General features: G+C 33.7%; 1 protein-coding gene across 1 annotated transcript in view; it reads right to left on the bottom strand.

Moving 5' to 3' along the window:
• Window positions 1-21,430, bottom strand: part of LOC105318434 (scavenger receptor class F member 1) — a 44,012-nt gene extending 22,582 nt beyond the window's left edge. The window contains exons 1-2 of the mRNA XM_066078866.1: window positions 21,315-21,430; window positions 15,044-15,250 (exon numbers count right to left, since the gene is read on the bottom strand). Of these exons, the coding sequence (XP_065934938.1) occupies window positions 15,044-15,250; window positions 21,315-21,372 (265 nt within the window). The 5' untranslated portion in view covers window positions 21,373-21,430. The remainder of the gene's footprint in view (window positions 1-15,043; window positions 15,251-21,314) is intronic.
• Window positions 21,431-21,634: the final 204 nt, after the last annotated feature.

Here is a 21,634-nt window from a genome sequence, read left to right as displayed (position 1 = left end):
GTTAGAACTGTGGAAATTACTGTCATTAAATTTTTATTGAATAAATTTACGTGTTACTGATTTCGTTATTTCTACATTTATAAAGATTTTATCAATCCTGTTGATATAAAACAGTCAAACATAATAGTAAACGACACCAAAAAAATCTCTACACTGAAGTACATGTGTAAAATGCATCAGTCATTGTTTTAGGACTTCCCCTAATCGTCGTTAACCGAATCCGAGATCCACACCTCAAAATTCTACTTTCGATTTATTTACGACGAAAATCAAGCTCGGTCCTTTTCATCCCCCTCCAGACACAAACACGCATCAATATTTCAAATGACCTCGCACTGTTACCAAACCTGAATAGTGAGACATCTTACACGTTGTTTTTCATCTCATACAAAAATTCAGCTCCTGTCCCAGGCGGAAACGCCCCAAATTCAAAGAGAAAATCGGGAATTATTTCGCGTCAGCCATGTTTGGACGCGAACCTTCGATGAAATGTAGACTGGCAATGCATGTCTGATACGTGCGATATATATTTCGTACGATAGAGACAGAGGACCAGTCTACGATGAAATACTGTTATGACACCTGTAAAGGCTGTGTGTTCGAATCTCGCCAGAGCCAAGATTTGTTCTTTCTCTCTATTTCCTTATCTCCATTTTTGTTTTTGATTTTCTAACTAAAATATTCAACATAAAGGGTTTGTTGGACTGAAGTACAAGTTGAAAAATACTCTTCTATTAAGATTTAGACAAAAACAGTCTTTTATTATTAAGGTCTTCCGTCTTCAGCATTCTTACTGTCTTTCTACGCGTTCTCATTCTTCTATTTTATTAAGGTCTTCCTATTCCTACGAAAAACCTTATTGTTATTGCTTTGTTTCTTTTTCCATATTCTTCTATATTATTATTTTTTTCTTACAAATTTTGTGCACGCAAGATCTCGAAAACTACTCAATTGATTTTTATGAAACTTTTCGATCTAATAGATGATGATGTGAACCGTATTGCAATTTTTGTTATTGATGACGTCACTTCAGGTTTTGAGATATAGTCGTTTTATCGATTTTAAGAGAGGTATTGTGTCGGCAGTACTCATCTTTAACTATAGCAGATATACACTTGAAATTTTCAGTGATGGTGGACGGAAGATTGAAATTGTGTATGAAGGTTTCAAATCATTTCGATCGCAAATAGCACCGATGCTCGCCTGGACCCGAAAATTGAGTTTAAACAAATATTATAATTGTTTCTGGGTTTTTTTTTGTTTATCTTCTCTGAAAAATATTTTGTTAAAACATAAAATGTATAAAATGTTTATATTTACAAGACCTTTTATTTGATATCAAGACAAAGGGGCTGGCCCCTTAAATTAGGGGACCAAAGGGCTCTCAAGTCTTTCATCTATAGCCCCTTTACTGAGATATATTTTGTGAAAGATGATAAAAGCAAATATGTTTATCTTACAGTTATGTATCCAAGCAGTGTAATGATTTTATAATGTGTTACGTAATTAAGGGTTTTAAGGGGTGAACAATCCAAAACTTTGATCACCGATATCTCAGAAAGGAAAAATATTTTGAAATGCAGTAGAGAAGAAAAGATACTCAAAATGATCTACTAACAATATGGATTCTTCAAAATTCCGTTAAACGACCCCTATAAGGAGATATGGATCGGCCCCTAAAACGCTCTTTCTGTGATATCTCAAGAATGGTAACAAATTTCTATACACTTAATGAACAAAATATCTTTAAAAGTAAATGACTTTTTATTTCATACGAGGAAAAAGAGGTTGGCCCCTCGAATTTGAGGTCTAAATGTTTTCAACTAAAGCTCTTACATCTAAAACAAAATAGTATCTGGTCCTTAGAATGTATACCTTTTTCTTATATTTTAAATCACGTTTACCCGTTAAATAGCAAAACCAAGGTCGTACAGGTATTTCAAGTTTTAAAACACACGGAAGACCTCCTCGTTGCTCGCAACGAGATCGTGTCTAGTTAAGGTCTTCCGTTTCCAACGGAAGACCTTATTGTTTTCGTACTGTTTATTATTATTTTTTTTCCAAATTTTGTGCACGCAATTTCTCAAAAACTACTCAACCGATCTCAACAATTTTTTCCCAGATGATGGGACATTATCTGAATTTTAAATGCTTTTGATTTTTTTGTCGTCGTCACTTCCGGTCCGGATTTACGATCGATTTTGTAATTTTTTACGACCAATTTTGTGCAGAGCTGATCTCAGAAACTATTAGAGATATGACTTTGAAATTTCCAGGATAGGTAGAGCATGGTTTGAAGTTGTGCACTATTTAGTTGTTTTGCACCAGTGGCGCTATTCCTTGGAGCTCGCTTAGGCACGAAAATGGGGTACAGATTTCGAATCAAAATGTTCATATGTTTTGATCAGTATCTTTTTATCAGTTAATATTTTGTTAAGACATATAGAACAAAAGTAGTAGAGAATCAAAAGTTCTATCCAATAAATTTAAGGAAAAGGGGCTGGCCCCTTTAATTAGGGACCAAGAGACTCCTAAAGTCTATTACGAATAACTTGAAAACAATAAATATTTTGTTATGCATTATAAAATCAAAGTTGTTGATCTCTACATTATCGGTTTGAAAAAGTCATCGTCAGGCCCATGTTTGGCGCTATTAGGATTTTTATTCATTATCTTCAAATTTGGGGGGGGGGGTAATTTTGAAATTGTATCAATATTTCATGGTATCATTTAAACTAAAAAAAAAAAATCGGACGGAAGACCTACTCGTTACTCGTAACGAGGTCGTATCTAGTTATTATTTTTTTTTTCTCCAAATTTTATGCACGCGATTTCTCGAAAACTATTCGGCCGATTTCAGCCATTTTTTCACAGATGATGAGTCATGATCTGAATTTTATATGTTTTTGACATTTTTGTTGTCGTCACTTCCGGTACCGATTTATCGGCCATTTTATAGTTTTTTTACGACCTATTTTGTGCAGAGCTGATCGCAGAAACTATCAGAGATATGAATATGAAATTTTCAGGATAAGTAGTCTATACTCTGAAGTTGGGCACTTTTATTTTGTTTTACGCCAGTGGCGCCATTTCTTGGAGCTCGCTTAAGCACGAAAATTGGGTACGAGTTTTTATCAAAAATTTTCATACGTTTTGATCTGTATCTTTTTATCAGTTGATTTTTTTTAAGACATATATAACAAAAGTGGTAGATAATCAAAAGTTCTTTCCACCAAATTCAAGAAAAAGGGGCTGGCCCCTTTATTTAGGGGCAAAGGCACTTGTAAACTCTAATACAAATAACTTAAAAACGATCCAGATTTTGTAATGCATTATAGAAGCAAAGTTGTTGACCGTAACAATATCTATCAGGAAAAATCATGGCCACGCCCATTTATTACGTAATTAGGGATTTTTAGGAGCCAAAGTACTGAAACTTTGACGTAATATATCTAGAGAACTAGACATATTTTGTTAAGCTTTGTAGGAGAGAAAATGCTTGCGTTGATGATTCTAATCGATCGAAACACGAAGGTCTGCCCCCATTAAGAATCTAGAAGGCTGGCCCCTAAAATATTTAATCATTTGTATCTAAAAAATGAACAACAATTTTGGATACGTGTAAGAACAAAATATGTTAGAATTTGTAAAACATTTTGAATGAACTCAAGAAAAAGGGGCTGGACCCTTACATTAGGGGCCAAGACACTTGAAAAGTCTTTTACATATTTCTTAAAAACGATAAAGATTTTTATGACATAATTGGGGATTTGAGGGGACTAACATCTTAAATCTCCAATGTTTTGTATGTGAAAAAGCAAAACACTTTGTCAAGCATTTGAAAGGATATTGACAATCGTATACATTATCAGGGAGTGGATCGGGAAGGGGGGGGGGATTCTGAAATTCCATTGATATTTTAATCGTATCGTTTAAAAATTGAACAGAAGACCTACTCGTTACTCGTAACGAGATCGTTTCTAGTTAAGGTCTTCCGTTTCCAACGGAAGACCTTATTGTTTTCGTACTGTTTATTATTATTTTTTTTTCCAAATTTTGTGCACGCGATTTCTCGAAAACTACTCAACTGATCTGAACATTTTTTTTACAGATGATGGGAAATTATCTGAATTTTATATGTTTTTGAATTTTTTGTCGTCGTCACTTCCGGTCCAGATTTACGATCGATTTTGTAATTTTTTACGACCAATTTTGTGCAGAGTTGATCTCAGAAACTATCAGAGATATGACTTTGAAATTTTCAGGATAGGTAGAGCATGGTTTGAAGTTGTGCACTATTTAGTTGTTTTGCACCAGTGGCGCTATTCCTTGGAGCTCGCTTAGGCACAAAAATGGGGTACATATTTCGAATCAAAATTTCCATATGTTTTGATCAGTATCTTTTTATCAGTTGATATTTTGACAAGACATATAGAACAAAAGTAGTAGAGAATCAAAAGTTCTATCCAATAAAATCAAGAAAAAGGGGCCGGCCCCTTTAATTAGGGACCAAGAGACTCGTAAATTCTATTACGAATAACTTGAAAACGATAAATAATTTGTTATGCATTATACAAATCAAAGTTGTTGATCTCTACATTATCGGTTTGAAAGAGTCATCGTCAGGCCCATGTCTGACGTAATTAGGGATTTTATTCTTTATCTTCAATTTTTTTTTTTTTTTGGGGGGGGGGGGTAATTTTGAAATTGTATCGATATATCATGGTATCATTTTATTTAAAAAAAAAATCGGACGGAAGACCTACTCGTTACTCGTAACGAGGTCGTATCTAGTTATTATTACTTTTTTCCAAATTTTGTGCACGCGATTTCTCGGAATCTATTCGACTGATCTCAACCATTTTTTCAGAGACGTTAGGGCGTGATCTTAACTTAATACATTTTTCTTAATTTTTTCGTAGTCACTTCCGGTACCGAATTGTCGGCCATTTTGTAATTTTTGATGACCCATTTTGTGCAGCTATAAACTCGAAAACCGTAAGAGATATGAATATCAAATTTTCAGGATAGGTAGACGATAGTTGGGAGTTGTGCAGCATGTAGTTGTTTAATGCCTGTTGCGCCATTTCTTGGAGCTCGCCTGGGCACGAAAATTGGGTACGAATTTTCATTCAAAATTTTCACACGTTTTGATTTATATCTTTTTATCAGTTGATATTTTGTTAAGACATATATAACAAAAGTGGTAGAGAATAGAAAGTTCTTTCCAACAAAATCAAGAATAAGGGGCTGGCCTCTTTATTTAGGGGCCAAAACACTCGTAAACTCTATTACAAATAACTTAAAAACGATAAAGATTTTGTAATGTATTATAGAAGCAAAGTTGTTGATCGTACCAATATCTATTAGATAAAAATATTACCACGCCCATTTATTACGTAATTAGGGATTTTTAGGGGCCAAAATACTTTAACTTTGACGCAATATAACTAAAGAAGTAGAAATATTTTGTTAGACATCATAGAAGAAAAAATGTTTGAATTAATAATTTAAATTGATTCCACTTATCAAAACACGAATTTCTGTCCCCATTAAGGATCTAGAGGGCTGGCCCCTAAAATATTCAAACATTTGTATCTCAAAAATGATCAACAATTTTAAATACGTGTAAGAACAAAAATTGTTAGTATTCTTAAGACCTTTTCAAAGAAATCAAGAAAAAGGGGCTGGCCCCTTTAATCAGGGGTCAGGGCACTCTTAAACTCTATTACGAATAACTTAAAAACGATAAAGATTTTGTAATGCTTTATAGAAGCAAAGTTGTTGATCGTACCAATATCTATTAGAAAAAAATATTGCCACACCCATTTATTACGTAATAAGGGATTTTTAAGGGCCAAAGATCTTTAACTTTGACGCAATATAACTAGAGAAGTAGAAATATTTTGTTAGACATCATAGAAGAGAAAATGTTTGAATTAATTATTTAAATCGATTCCACATATCAAAACACGAATGTCTATCCCCATTTTAGGCTGGCCCCTAAAATATTCAATCATTTGTGTCTCAAAATGATCAACAATTTAAGATGGGTGTAAGAACAATAAATGTTAGTATTCTTAAGACCTTTTCAAAGAAATCAAGAAAAAGGGGCTGACCCCTAAATAAGGGGCCAAGACACTCGTAAACTCTATTACAAATAACTTAAAAACAATAAAGATTTTGTAATGCATTATAGAAGCAAAGTTGTTGATCGTAACAATATAAGTTTGTAAAACTCATAGCCACACCCATTGATGACGTAATTAGGAATTTTTAGGGGATTAAAACATTAAATCTTTAATGTGCTGTATGTGAAATGTGAGTGGAAATTCTGAAATTTCATTGATATTTTAATGGTATCGTTTGAAAAATTGAACGGAAGACCTCCTCGTTACTCGTAACGGGATCGTATCTAGTTAAGGTCTTCCGTTTCCAACGGAAGACCTTATAGTTTTCGTACTGTTTCTTATTATTATTATTTTTTTCCCCAAACTTTGTGCACGCGATATCTCGAAAACTATTCGGCCGATTTCGACCATTTTTTCACAGATGATTGCCAGTGGTCATAATTCTAGAAGTTTTTTGAAATCTTGAAATCGTCACTTCCAGTTCCGATTTACGGCAGATTTTGTAAATTTTTACGACCAATTTTGTGCAGACATAAACTCAGAGACTATCAGAGATATGAATATAAAATTTTCAGGATAGGTAGACCATAGATTGAAGTTGTGCACAATGCAGTTCTTTTATGCCAGTGGCGCAAACTTTAGGAGCTCGCCAGGGCTCGAAAATTGGATACGAATTTTGAATCAAAATTTTCATACGCTTTGATCTGTATCTTTTTATCAGTTAATATTTTGTTAACATATATATAACAAAAGTGGTAGATAATCAAAAGTTCTTTCCAACAAATTCAACAAAAAGGGGCTGGCCCCTTTTTTTAGGGGCCAAGACACTTGTAAACTATAATACAAATAACTTAAAGACGATAAAGATTTTGTAATGCATTATAGAAGCAAAGTTGTTGACCGTAACAATATATATCAGGTAAAATCATTGCCACGCCCATTTATCACGTAATTAGGGAGTTTAGGGGCCAAAGTTCTTAAACTTTAACGCAATATATCTAGAAAAGGAGACATATTTTGTAATGCTTTATAGAAGAGAAAATGTTTGCATTGATGATTCTAATCAGTCCCATTAATCAAAACACAAAAGTCTGTCCCCATTAAGGATCTAGAAGCTGGCACCTAAAATATTCAATCATTTGTATCTAAAATATGAACAACAATTCTACATAAGTGTAAGAACAAAAATTGTTAGTATTAGTGAAACCTTTCGAATGAACTCAAGAAAAAAGGGGCTGGCCCCTTAAATTAGGGGGTCAAGACACTCGTAAACTCTATTACAAATACCTTAAAAACTATCAAGATTTTGTAATGCATTATAGAAGCAACGTTGTTGATCGTAACAATATCTATCAGGTAAAATCATTGCCACGCCCATTTATTACCTAATTAGGGATTTTTAGGGGCCAAAGTACTTAAACATTGACGCAATATATCTAGAAAAGGAGACATATTTTGTTAAGTATTGTAGAAGAGAAAATGTTTGCATTGATGATTCTAACCAATTCCATTAATCAAAACACCAAAGTCTGTTTCCATTAAGGATCTAGAGGGCTGGCTCCTTAAATATTCAATCATTTGTATCTAAAATATGAACAACAATTCTACATAAGTGTAAGAACAAAAATTGTTAGTATTAGTTAAACTTTTTGAATGAACTCAAGAAAAAGGGACTGGCCCCTTAAATTAGGGGTCAAGACACTCGAAAACTCTATTACAAATAACTTAAAAACTATCAAAATTTTGTAATGCATTATAGAAACAAAGTTGTTGATCGTAACAATATAAGTTTGTAAAACTCATTTCCAAACCCATTGATGACGTAATCTTGAATTCAAGGGGACCAAAACTTAAATCTTAAATGTGCTGTATGTGATAAAGCAAAACTCTTTGTTTAGCATTTTAAAGGATATTGACGATCGTATACAATATCTGAAATGGAGTGGTTATCTGAAATTACATTGATATTTTAATCATATCGTTTAAAAATTGAACGGAAGACCTACTCGAGATCGTATCTAGTTATTATTATTTTTTTTCCACAAATTTTGTGCACGAGATTTTTCGAAAACTTTTCGACCGATTTCAATCATTTTTTCACAGAAGATGAGTCTTGATGTAAACTTCATCAGTTTGTGAGATTTTTCCTGTCGGCACTTCTGGTACCGAATTATCGGCCATTTTGTACATTTTTATGACCTATTTTGTGCAGAGCTGATCTCAGAAACTATTAGAGATATGACTATGAACTTTTCAGGATAGGTAGTCTATAGTTTGAAGTTGTGCACTAATATGTTGTTTTACGCCAGTTGCGCCATTTCTTGGAGCTCGCCTGGGCACAAAAATTGGGTACGAATTTTTGTTCAAAATTTTCACACGTTTTCATCTGTATCTTTTTATGAGTTGATATTTTGTTAAGACATATTTAACAAAAGTAGTAGATAATTAAACGTTCTTTCCAAAACAATCAAGAAAAAGGGGCTGGCCCCTTAAATTAGGGGCCAAGACACTCGTTAACTCTATTACAAATAACTTAAAAACGATAAAAATTTTGTAATGCAATATAGAAGCAAAGCTGTTGATTGTAGCAATATTTATCAGGTAAAATCATTTTCACACCCATTGATGACGTAATGAGGGATTTTAAGGGGCCAAAGTACTTAAACTTTGATGCAATATATCTAGAGACATATTTTGTTATGCAATGAAGAAAGAAAATGTTTGCATTGATGATTCTAATCGATTCCACTAATCAAAACTCTAAAGTCTGTCCCCATTAAGGATCTAGAGGGCTGGGCCCTTAAAATATTCAATCATTTGTATCTCAAAAATGAACAACAATTTTAGATGGGTGTAAGAACAAAAAATGTAGAATTCGTGAGACCTTTCGATTGAACTCAAGAAAAAGGGGCTGGCCCCTTAAATGAGGGGCCAAGACACTCATAAACTATATTACAGATAACTTGAAAACAATCAAGATTTCAAATATCTTTGGTACCTAGCCTTTTTACAAAATTGATACCAGCGAGATTTTAGTCACTGTAAGTGATTGAGACACAAACTTTTATAAATGATAGACAATCGATTGAAGATATATTTAACGGGGTTTTTTTGTCAACCGTCACTTCCGGTACTCACCAGAAGAGTTCAAACAATTCATTTTTTTCACAAGTTTAACTGATTATCTTTGGTGTTTCATCTTCCATGATTAACAGTGGTGTACACTAAACAAATGTATAAAAAAAAACCTAGCTTTTATTTTCATAAACCTCTTTTGTTCGTCTGTTTTTGGTCTTGAGACAAAAAAACCTAGATTCACCAAGATCGCAGATTTGGCAGAGAATATCGATATTTCATCGTATCATATGAAAACAAAATCGGACGGAAGACATACTCGTTACTCGTAACGAAACCTTGTTTTATTTGACCATTTGATGCTTTTTAGCAAAAACTTCAATATGTAGAACAGAAAAAGAAATCTCTAGGGCAGAAGTTTAAAAAAATGTAAAAAATGTGCAAAATTGATACATTTCAACCAAAATTTCATAGGGTCTTATGGTAAAAATTAACAAACTTTGAGATGACTCCATAAACAAACGGTGTGGTAAATGTTTTATTTTTGTATCTTAAAATAGTAATTATATCAGTAGAAATTCATGTAAAAAATTTCATTCAAAAATCTAGGGCAGAACAAATTAGACCCGGCCTCGTTAAAATATATTACGGCAAGAACATGTCATAAAAGCACCTGAAAAAGCGACGTCAGGTGACTAAACGAAACAGCACGCCATCATAAATTGTGTTGACTGAGGTAAAACATCGACAGAAACAAAACATACGATGGAGGGAGCAGGAAAACATCGACATTGTTGGAGTTTATTTATCCAAAGGTGACCCAAACGATAATTTGTTGGAGTATGCAATTGTACCCTTTGACCAAACGGTGAATTGTCAAATGACAATAACAAACCGTGAACCATCTCAAAAATTAAAAAAAAAGGAATAAAAATTCAAAGCAGAGCAACGCGGACCTCCAAATAGATAGAGGTAGGATCAGGGGCCTAGGAGGAGTGAGCATCCTCTGCTGACCGGTCACACCATTCGTGTGCTCTTGGTCGTAAAAGGGGGATAAAATCGGAAAAGTCCGTAGACATTTAGGTGATTAATTATTGTCTAACAATTAGTATGAAAAACGTACGTCAGCATACGACCCAGTTGAAGATTGTATTTGCTGACAAGGTCGTTGTATCGACCATAGAACTTACGAAAAGATTACTTCAAGCGAGACTGTTGATAGTCCTGTTTTATCATCTTGTTTGTCAGTAGCTTGTTTCGTCTTAGAAACTGTTCATACGAAGAGCATGCTCTTGCGTATCGAATCAAATGAGACAAAAACACCATATGCAGGTGATGAAGGTATATTGCTACATATGTAAGGAAAGCTTACTATAGAAAAAATTGAAGTCATCGCATTTATTATAAAGTTTGTTTTGTTGTTAGGCTACTATCAATGTCAATGTCCAGTAAAATATCCAAATATGAAACAGAAGACGCAGACTCAGTGGTATCTTTTATTCCAAGTTCACTGGGATATATCGAGTCGACTTAAGTATGGAAATAACATTTGTTAATTAATAATAAGTCGTCGATATACCTGAATGTTGAGTTGAAGGCCACAGCGAGTGATTTATTTTGTTCACGTACACGTTTTTGAAAAAAATCTGCTTCATAAGAATACAAAAACAGATCTGCTAACAATGGGGCACAGTTGGTACCCATGCGGCATATTACTCCTAGGTAAGCCCATGACTAAGACATTATAGAAACGTCGTTAAAGAGGTTCGCTCCTTAGGTTTTGGGTACATCACATATATATTCTAGTATATTCTTTGCAATGCTAAAAAAAACTATACTGAATAAAACTGTTAAAATTTTTTTTTTTTAACAGAGTTTAGTAAGGGACTATATTCTATGGGGGAAGGTTTTCAAGAAGGAAAGGAACACTTTGCATAACTCAGTTGTGTTTAGAGTACTGTTTCTTTAGCTTCCTAATTTTCAGCACAGACCAATCTAGATAGTTTGTATACTACGATATGTTCATGATATTCTAAAAAACATATTTGAACAATATTTTGATATTTCTTACGATATATTTTGGCATATTTAGCTTATATTTCATTGAAGTAAAAAAAAAACTTTAATTTTTGCCTAAAATTAGCTTATTTCATGCTATATCTCAAATTTTAGAAATATGGCCCATACTTGTTTTACTTGTAAATGTGACTTTAAATGTATGTCTATTCAAATGCAAAATTTACTATAATTTTTTTTAAGGAGCCAACATCCTTAAAACTCAACGTCAGACTGGGCCGTGCGACCTGTATATGCAATGTATTTATAATGATAAATTCAAAACAAAAATGTATTTTGCTCTGATTTTTATACATATACCTTATTATATTCTATATCAAAACTATTATAATACTTCCCTGATAATGCCGCCGTCATTTTAAATAAAATTACATGTGTCCACGAATTGTTTGACAACCCTCCTATTTTAGCCATTCTATGCTGTCAAACGGTTTCATCCCGTCTTAAATTCGCCAACACAAAGTTGGGCGCCTGTAAAGTGCGAAACGAAATCGAAACGAAACGAAACCGAAAGAAACGAAACGAAACCAATCGAAACGAAACGAAATAAATACATGTACAATGTATAACAACCTCTATGTATCAAATTTGCCGTTGTAAATTCTTAAGCCGATTATTCGGAATTTGTAAAAAAAAAAAAACAAAAAAAAAAAAACATAATAATTTAAAAAACTAATTTACAATGTACTATCAATTTTTTGTACGCACTTAAGTTTGAAGAAAGAAAGAGAGAGAGAGAGAAAGAAGGAGAGAGAATTCTACTTTAGACGTATTAAAGTCAGACGACACGTTCCTCGAGCATCTTTTTGTATCTCCTTGTAATAAAAAGTTCCAATAAATATTATTATTTATAATCATTTTTAAAATGATTTAGAATTTTTATTCTTTGCATTTGTAAACCAGATAGCCGAGATGTTAGAGCGGTGGCCGCACACTGCTAGGACTGTAGGACCCATAGGTTGTCAGTTCAAACACCAGTTCTTGCTGTATATATCAATACATATTTTTTTAATCAGCATTTCAAGTGTATTTTCAAAAAGATTATATAGGAAATTGCATACACTACTATTTTGCAGAGGTTCCTTGTAAGGTATCCTATAGTTTTGCAAGAAAACTTCTCAAAGTAGTAGTAAATCAATAACAAATTCCTGGAAAAAGTTATATAAAATTGAGGAACGTGTCGTCTAACCTTAAAAAAAACTGTCTTTAGTCCTTTGGGTGTGTATTCTATTTTGCGTTTATGGCGGAAAACCTCGTCCGAAAAAATCAAGTACATTGAGAAATGTAAACAAGATATCTGTAAGCCGATGCTCACTAGTGATACCCCCGCTCTGATGTAAATATGCAAACTAAGCAAAGTTGACATTTAACAGAAAGCTGACATCCGATTGGTACAGAAATATATCCCACAATATGGCATGTTTTACAAAGTTCTTCTCGTAAAGGGGAACTCGCTGTTGCAATGTAGCCTTACACCCGGACGTATATGGTTAGAAACCTTATTAACCTGAATAAAGACAAAGTTGAGGATTCAATGTACATATGATATTTATTCCTCTGTGTCCCAAGCGTAAGTGACGAGTATATAAAAATGAATAATAATTACAAAATATTGACAATTAAATTTAAATTGAACATTATTAAAGAACATGATTAAAATAAACATTAATATAACATCACCGGTCCGCCATTAAAAGATTGGCCGCCATATTTAAAATCAACTTCCGGTATCAATTCCCGGCCGTTGATTGACAGTATTATAATTTTAAAGTAAAAAATATTGACTAAACAAATTTTCAAATACTGAACTCAATATCCAAAATAATATTAAATTATCATTAAAGTAAGTGAATATGAATCATATTTACTGTACAAAATTATGTTCAAAATTATCTTATCACCCAAGCTAAAATGTTATGGAACTTTTACTAATTTCTTAATTTAAAGCTATCACTTAATATTTAACTTAATTTTTAACAACTTGATTAATAAAATACTTATAATTCATATAAAACAAACTAACTTATAATACATAAAAATACTGACCTGAATAAAGACAAGGTCGAGGATTCAAAGTACATAGGGGGTAGTGTGACGGTGCACATTTTGATTGATTGTTATATATTTTACGTACCAATTACATATAGTCAATAATATTTGATAAATGTTTTAATTATTTATATTTTACAATTAAAGATTTCAGTTACATGAAAGTTAAGAATTTGTGGGCTAAATAAATATTAAGATGAAAGCGTTGTGCTAGATAAATAATTTACATGAGTTCATGAGCACAATCAAAATGTGCACCGTCACACATGCCTAAACAAATATTGTGTTAAAATTTCAAGCATATGCGATAAATAACTGCTGAGAAATATTTGAGGAAAATTTGTTTGACAATTTTGGCTAAAATAAACAAAGTACTCTTTAAACAGGAAGTTGACGTCCGATTTGTACACAAATATATCCCACGATATGGCATGCCTTAACAAACACTGTGTAAACATTTCTAACATTCTGCATAAAAAGCTGGTGGTGTGGGTGTGAAATCTTTGACGAAAATTTGTTTGAAAATTTTGGCTAAAAACAAACGAATTCATTATTCAACAGGAAGTTGACGTCCGATTGATACAAAAATATATGCCACAATATGGCATGCCAAAACAAATAGTATGTTAAAATTTCAAGCATCCGCGATAAAAACGTGCAGAGATATCTTTAAAGGGAATTTGTTTAAACATTTTGGCTAGAAATAAACAAAGTACTTATTAAAGAGGAAGTTGATCTCCTGTGACCCCTATTTTCCCGTAGAAGGGAGCGATCCACAGAAAGAACTACCCCACGTCCAGCGGCTTTCACTATGGCAGTATTAACGACTCCGCCAGAACTTCTAATTGCTGTAACAAATGGTTTAACTTTCTTGTCTAACACATCTCCCGAGTAACAGTTTTCTTCCTATTTTCTTTGGGGTCAAAACTTCGGTTTCTATCTCGCTGTCGGTATCGATCATTTTTCGCTTTACTGCAGATTTTACATAACTGAGATAGTCTTTTTTGAAACCTCTATTAATTTTCTATCCAATAAAGGTGAACATTTTCAGGCAGCTCTAGTCGGGCTGTTTTCTGCTGCATATTTCCGATTTCATACCGTTGCTTCGGAGAATACGTTCCATAATTTCCCAGTCGCTTTGGAGTTGATTGGCCCTGTTCAAGTTCCTTTGCAACGTCAGCGGTGGTTTCTTTAAATGCGCCGGTGTTAGATACATTCTTGTTACTTACAGTGATGTATCTAAGAATATAGATCTTGAAATATTGCCTTACTAATGGGGTTTTCCTTATATAGTGGGAACAAAGCACACTGAACAAAACTAACTGAATATTGTTCACCGTACATTTACTTACCTGTTTACTTTATGAGCAAAGAGGGATAACTCTATTTCAAAAAGAAAACTTTAAATCAAATTTACGCTGCTTTATTTTCCGCGATTCGGAAACCGTCGCTAACAAAGCGGAAATTGGATACACGTGCAAAAAACTGATATACGGTATGTACCGATATTTCTTATTAAGTTTTCACGTTCCGTTTATAAATTAATGATCAGCAGAGATAACTAAAATTTATTTTTGATAATAGAGCCTTATTGATACATGCATGATTCCATTGTATAATTTTGTTTAGTCAGGCAAGCTTTTCGGAAACCTATTACTTGTTAAATTGTGTATGTTTAAGAATAAAACAAATGAATGGAACGCAATGCATACCTTCTCTTCTATGGTATATTTTGACATTGTGTATACTGTGTACTTCTCCAAAGTCCACCTGTAGCCATGCCTTTGTGTGATTATTGGCAGTATGAACACAATGTTGTTCGTCAGTCTGAACATCGCCATCGTTAGCAAGTGATGCTGTCTGTGCATGGTAGGTCGAACTTTGGGTGAGCACTGTTGTTGGTCTTCTACTGAGATTTTCTTGTATAAAAAAAAACATACAGACTATAAATCATTTGAAACAATCTGTTGATGTATGTTTAAATTAATTCCACAAACTGTTACATAACACGATTGATCCACCTTTTTATCATATCATCGTAAAAAAAAACCATACATCCTTTAGTAATTATATCACTTTAATAAAACTCGTCTTGTAGTAACCATATCACCGTAACAATAATGCTTGTGTTGGTTTTAATTATGTTTTCGGGTTTTAGCCGTTTGTGATACATAAGGAAATAGAAAGGAAGAGAAGTATCCATTGCTAAGACGGTGCATATTTTTCTATGTGTTTCATAAAGGGCAACATTATTACACGAATAATTTTGACTCAAGGTTAACACAAATCAAGATATACATGCACTTGCATACCGACAAACCGATTATTTTATTACATGTATTTAAAGGTGCATGGTCACATTTTCGGTCCAATTCAATTTTACTGTTTTTAATATTTATATTACTTAACTAATGTATTTCTAATGATCATGTAAAATTTTAAAGTTATGCATAGAGTTATAAGCAAGATACAAGGCTCATAATTCTTTGTCATGTAAACAAGGCTCTACTCTGATTTTGTTTACAAAGGTTCCATGTACCAGTAAACAATCTTCTGTTGAAGCTGTTTTGTCTGTTTTCTTAATCAGTTTAAAGCTGACATGAATTCATAAAAGCTTTTGGTCGCTATATTAGTTTTGATCGCTCATCATCGCGCGGTATTCAATTTGTCTGCACCGCTTAGTGGGTCATAGGACCGTTGACATAACGTTCGGTATTCAGTTGTCTGCAAAAATAAACAGTCAATCCTAACATTAATATTTTCATACTGATGTCTATATTTGTATGAAATATTATGCATCGCCGCTATAAAGCCATTTTGACGCTCTTAGGGATATTAAACACACATGGAACAGCCATATAAACACATTATTTAGTTAGTTTCCGCGACGAAAAAAAATGGTGCCAGAAACTTTGTGAAGAAATATCAACAACTATCGAAGATTTTTGAAATATGTGTATCTGGATTTCAGTCTGTCTTGTTTCGTCTTTCATGGATATTCCTTAGCAGTTCAGTGGTGGTCATATCAGTTTTATTAAAAAAGCGTTTCTACAAGTCTTTCTGTCTAATATATCGGGTGAGTGAACTGCATGACTCCGGTAAAATATGAATAGCGCTTTCAGACTTATATAGGGGGTGTGTAACGATGACAGAACAATAGAAATCGACAACTAATATGACGGTAGTCGTACATATAAGGGGAATGGTGCGTATTTATGAATTCATATCAGCTTTAAGCAAAAATAAACAGTTCCTGACGTTTAACACATTCATTGTAGGTCTAACACTAGAATTTTCACTTCAGCATTGAGAATGTAAACAAAATCTTTGTTTACATAGCAAATATTTGTAATCTCTGTAACTCGCTTATAACTCAACGAATGACACTCAAATTTTGGTTGCCTATTAAAAATGCCTTACTGATTAAACATTCTTAACATTTAAATCGGACAAATATTGTTTGACCAAAATCGTGACAACGCCCTTGACCGTGTTTTGTAAGTTGTAAAACAAAATAAGTGGAGGAGAGTGCGGGAAATCTGCAACGCTCCGTGCCATGTAACCCGCCGGAGTGCAGGTTGCATAACATTATTAAATTTTACTATATATTCTTACCAAAATTGCACAACTTTACATACATATTTTAAAAAAGTTCAGAACAAACTTCTGGAAAAAAATCCTCTTGACATCTTTGAAACAACGCTTCATTTACAATTGTCTAGCAAAATACACACGTGCATCGAGCAAGGCATGAGATTTTGTTTACCTCGAAGTTACACATGAGGCTTGAAAATCAAGCCTGGGCCTTTTCACCCCCCTCCGGAAACAACACGAATCAAAATTTCAAATGACCTCGCATTATTACAAAACTCGGATAGTTAGACATCTTACACGTTGTTTTTCAACTCATAAAAAAATCAGGGGCCCGTTTCACTAAAAGGCGTAAGACAAGACGAAACTTAAGTTAGGCCTAAGGGCGTACGCCAAAATTTAGTCCGGCGTAAACTGCGTTTCACTAAGAGGTGTACGCCTGGCCGTAAACACTAGTATCGGACTTAGTTAAGGCCAGACTTACGTCCTTGACAACGAGCTAATGCACATGCGCAGACAGATGCTAAACAGAAGAAAGGAGGATAGATAAATATATAGATAGATATTCTTTAGATAGATAAAAAGATGGAAACTTGTCAATTGTGGTTGCGAGAGAGAGAGAGAGAGAGAGAGAGAGAGAGAGAGAGAGTGTAATGTGTAAATGAGTTCACTCGCTTCTTTGCTTGTCAATGTAAAATTAAAAGGCATACAATTTTTCTCAATCACTAATTAGATTTATATTTAATATCAAATGTCCCTACTTTGGGTAAATCAAGAGTGAATCAAGAATAACAAATGATTGGCAATAAAGGAGGAAAACCTAACTTCTGCTTAACTATTAGATAGACAAGTTCCAAGGACAGGTCGGCTCTATTCGGGCCCCTAACCCTGGCACTTGCTATCTTCCCTGACAAACTGTCAGTAATGTGTTTTACAAACACCCCTAACATACAATACCACACAATAGAACAGCTTCGGCTCTATTCGGGCCACTGATCTAATTGTGTGGGTCCAGAAGTTTAAAATAGTGTTTCTGTTACCTTCTCCTTACACTGCTCAAACAGGAATCACACCGACTCTCAGCTTCTCTCACTTATTTACACATGGGAGAGTCCACTGGAAAGGGGTGTCGGATTATTCCATTATTAACATTGATTTATAATAGGCCAAAATTCTTTACGAGAGAGTGAGAGAGAGAGAGAGAGAACCGTAAAGTATTCAGGCATAGTAATCCTGTTAAGTGACAAAATCACACAGCAAAACTTGCTAAAATGTTTTATTTGAAAGAATATTTGATGAAGCATATAAAATATGGTCATTCAAAATTATTAACTCAACAGAACTATTTTGTTATTGACAGCTACGGTGATTTAATCATGCTTCGAACACCCTTGGAATTTCTCTTTTGATCACGCGTCAATTATGGTCCGAGTATAAATATTTTTTATTACATTTTCTGGTATCCTCTTCCTTTATCATTGAAAGAAGTGAATTAGTTTTAAAATAGAAAATATAGCGAATAAATGCAGTAATGAGGTATTTAATCATGGATTGGGCAATATTAAGCAAGCATCAAACAACCATACAACAGATACTAAAAATAACGAAATTTTAATATTTCATGCCAAAAAAATACCCCCCCCCCCCAAAAAAAAAAAAACCCCAAAAAAACAAAAAAAAAAAAACCGTAGAGGCTCGGATAAATATCATATTAAGATTTGTGTCAACGTAAAATGTGAAGCAAAAAGGACCTAGGAAATAATTGATGAATTCCAAGTTTAATTTTTTTTTACACAATTTGTTTCCGAAGTTATTTTTTTCCGATCTATTTAAGTCAAAGGGTACACACAAACCATGCACGTTTATTTGTAGATGTTTCACTAAAGTTATCAGTTCCAAGGTACAGATGTATGTATCATGGAGTGAAATTTGAGTAACTGTTATCTATTCATAAATATACCTTTCTCTTTGTACAAGACAATAATTCACTTCAGTTATAATTGCTTAATTATTTTATTAACTCTTACACCTCACCTTTGATTTAATTGACTCACTCATATTGAAGTTTTACTCTATGACATATGTCACTCGTGCTTAAGTGCTAATTTCTATTGTTTTCAATTCTTATTTATATTGTGTTATACACCATTGTTGAGAGAGAGGAATTAGGTTTCGGATTGTTCGGGTGTAGTTTTTGGATTCCCAGAAATCACCCATACCGACCTAAAGTTCAAATAAAGTGCTTTTTACCATCTAAAGCATTTTAGTTTTATTGTCGCCGGATATATAGAAACACCTAATTTTCCCCAGTGATAGTTTGGTGGAGATATCCTAAGGGTATTTTACCCGGGATTGCTACATATACTTTGCAGCAGTTAGATCCTGCGTACCAGCAAGCGAGCGAGTTTCCAAGAGCGTCAACAAACGACGATAATACAACCCAAGAGCAGAAGATTCGACCGCCTTTTACGACCATATACCAACGTCGCTGCTTTTCGAGTTTTGGACATCCCAGGACTTTCACGGACATACTATACGCCTGGATTCCATCCAGCATGTAACAAGAGATGGATGACATCATCCTGTGAACACTTGTTCTCGTTCTGTGTGTTTCGTGTGTGGATTTCTTTGCCATTATGCTAATATGTTCTTTTAAGAGACCGATTTATTGCATTCGAATGCTAGGAATATTTTTCTGGTGTGGCGACCGACGACAAAGGTTCGTTTTAAATATGGTTCAGCCCAGAATGCCGTGTTGCAGTTGTGGATCTCCGCAATGTAGAACACATTTTGCATATTCCGGCCAAGACCTAAGCAAACGACGCTGAGATACAAACCGCACATTCCCTACAAATCATTCCGATGATCTTCTAGACGAGGACGTCTCATTTTTCGAAGCGCGAGGGAAAAATCATGGAGTGCAATTTGAGTAACTGTTATCTATTCATAAATATACCTTTCTCTTTGTACAAGACAATAATTCACTTCAGTTATAATTGCTTAATTATTTTATTAACTCTTACACCTCACCTTTGATTTAATTGACTCACTCATATTGAGGTTTTACTCTATGACATATGTCACTCGTGCTAATTTCTATTGTTTTCAATTCTTATTTATATTGTGTTATACACCATTGTCGACAGAGAGGAATTAGGTTTCGGATTGTTCGGGTGTAGTTTTTGGATTCCCAGAAATCACCCATACCGACCTAAAGTTCAAATAAAGTGCTTTTTACCATCTAAAGCATTTTAGTTTTATTGTCGCCGGATATATAGAAACACCTAATTTTCCCCGGTGATATATGTGTCAAACGTATGATGAACTCAACATAAACTAACTAAGTACACTTACATGTGTATTTAGTATATCGAACGAGGTTTAATATAACTTTGAATTTAATAAAGAGTAGGTGTATGTAACCTACGATTAAAATCTATTTAATCTGGAGTCAGTGTTTGCATCGGTTGTATGATTAACACATTATCTAATTTAAAGAAAAGGACTTTTGACGACTCTAAAACATAGTTGGAGCTTTCATCATATGTTGGTATTTACATTTTAACAATACTGAAAATACTTTTGTGAATTAACTACCTAAGCTAACACCTTTTACTCACCAAATAAAAAATAAAAAAAGAGTAAGATTAAAGTCAGTAATTCACTTAGCGAGTTAATATCCCGCTCACACATATGTTGCGTGGAAGTTTGGGGGGGGGGATGCAATGCTTGAAATGCTAGACATTTCTTATACTAATACCTTTGTACTACACGTGCATCATGTATGTATATTTTCTGCATTATTCATTGCCGAATTTACTAAAAAATATGAAACGTAAATCAAATTATTGAATAAAATAATCGAATAAAAACTATATATCGATTGTCTAAATATGTCATTTTAAAATGTAAACGGCAAGTGCAGAAATAAAGAATGTGCATAAAACAAGGTTTCTATTCGAGAATTGGTACCACCTATCAAAATTAAGAAAATTTACATGACAAATTGTACAATTTAACATTACGGTCAGCACCGATATTCTCAGCAACAGAATTAACAGTCAATTCCTGTTTACGACTACCCTTGGCAAGACGTAAATTGTTGTCGTAACTTATGGCGGGCGCAAAGTTACACCTTTTAGTGAAACGGACCTTAGTCCAAATATTTGTCTTAAGTCCGGACTTACAATGTACGACAGGTGCAAAGTTACGCCGGGCGTACGCCTTTTAGTGAAACGGGCCCCAGGTATCTGTGTGACGGTGCCTATTTAAGAGCGGTGTTCAGCTTTAAAGCCAATAATAACACAGGACGATTAGCGGGTTCAGATAATAACACACATAAAGCAATGATACAGTTCAATGATAATTTGATAAATGTTTACAAATGCTTACCATAACAGAAAACATAACAGTTAAAACCAACGATGAAAATCCAGCGTAAAGCAAACATTATGGGGAAGAAAATGTGTATGTCCTCCTTACGTGTTTGCGATAGAAAATGAGGAAGTAAAAACAGAAAATAAACACACTGAAAATATGACTAAAGTACGGAAGTGTATTAGTGCCACATATGCATTTCACTTTTTTTTCCACACTTAAAGTAGATCCAGTGTTCTGTGATGTCACACTTTTTGGTAAAACTTTGAATTCTTTAAAAGTTGTGCAAGATAGTTTCATTTATTTAAGGTGAATATAATCACATGGATGTAATT

Source organism: Magallana gigas, chromosome 1 (genome assembly GCF_963853765.1).
Source record: "Magallana gigas chromosome 1, xbMagGiga1.1, whole genome shotgun sequence".
Taxonomy (NCBI): Eukaryota; Metazoa; Mollusca; class Bivalvia; order Ostreida; family Ostreidae; genus Magallana; species Magallana gigas.
The sequence above is the reverse complement of the archived record's forward strand: the minus strand, read 5'-3'. Positions and strand labels throughout refer to the sequence as shown.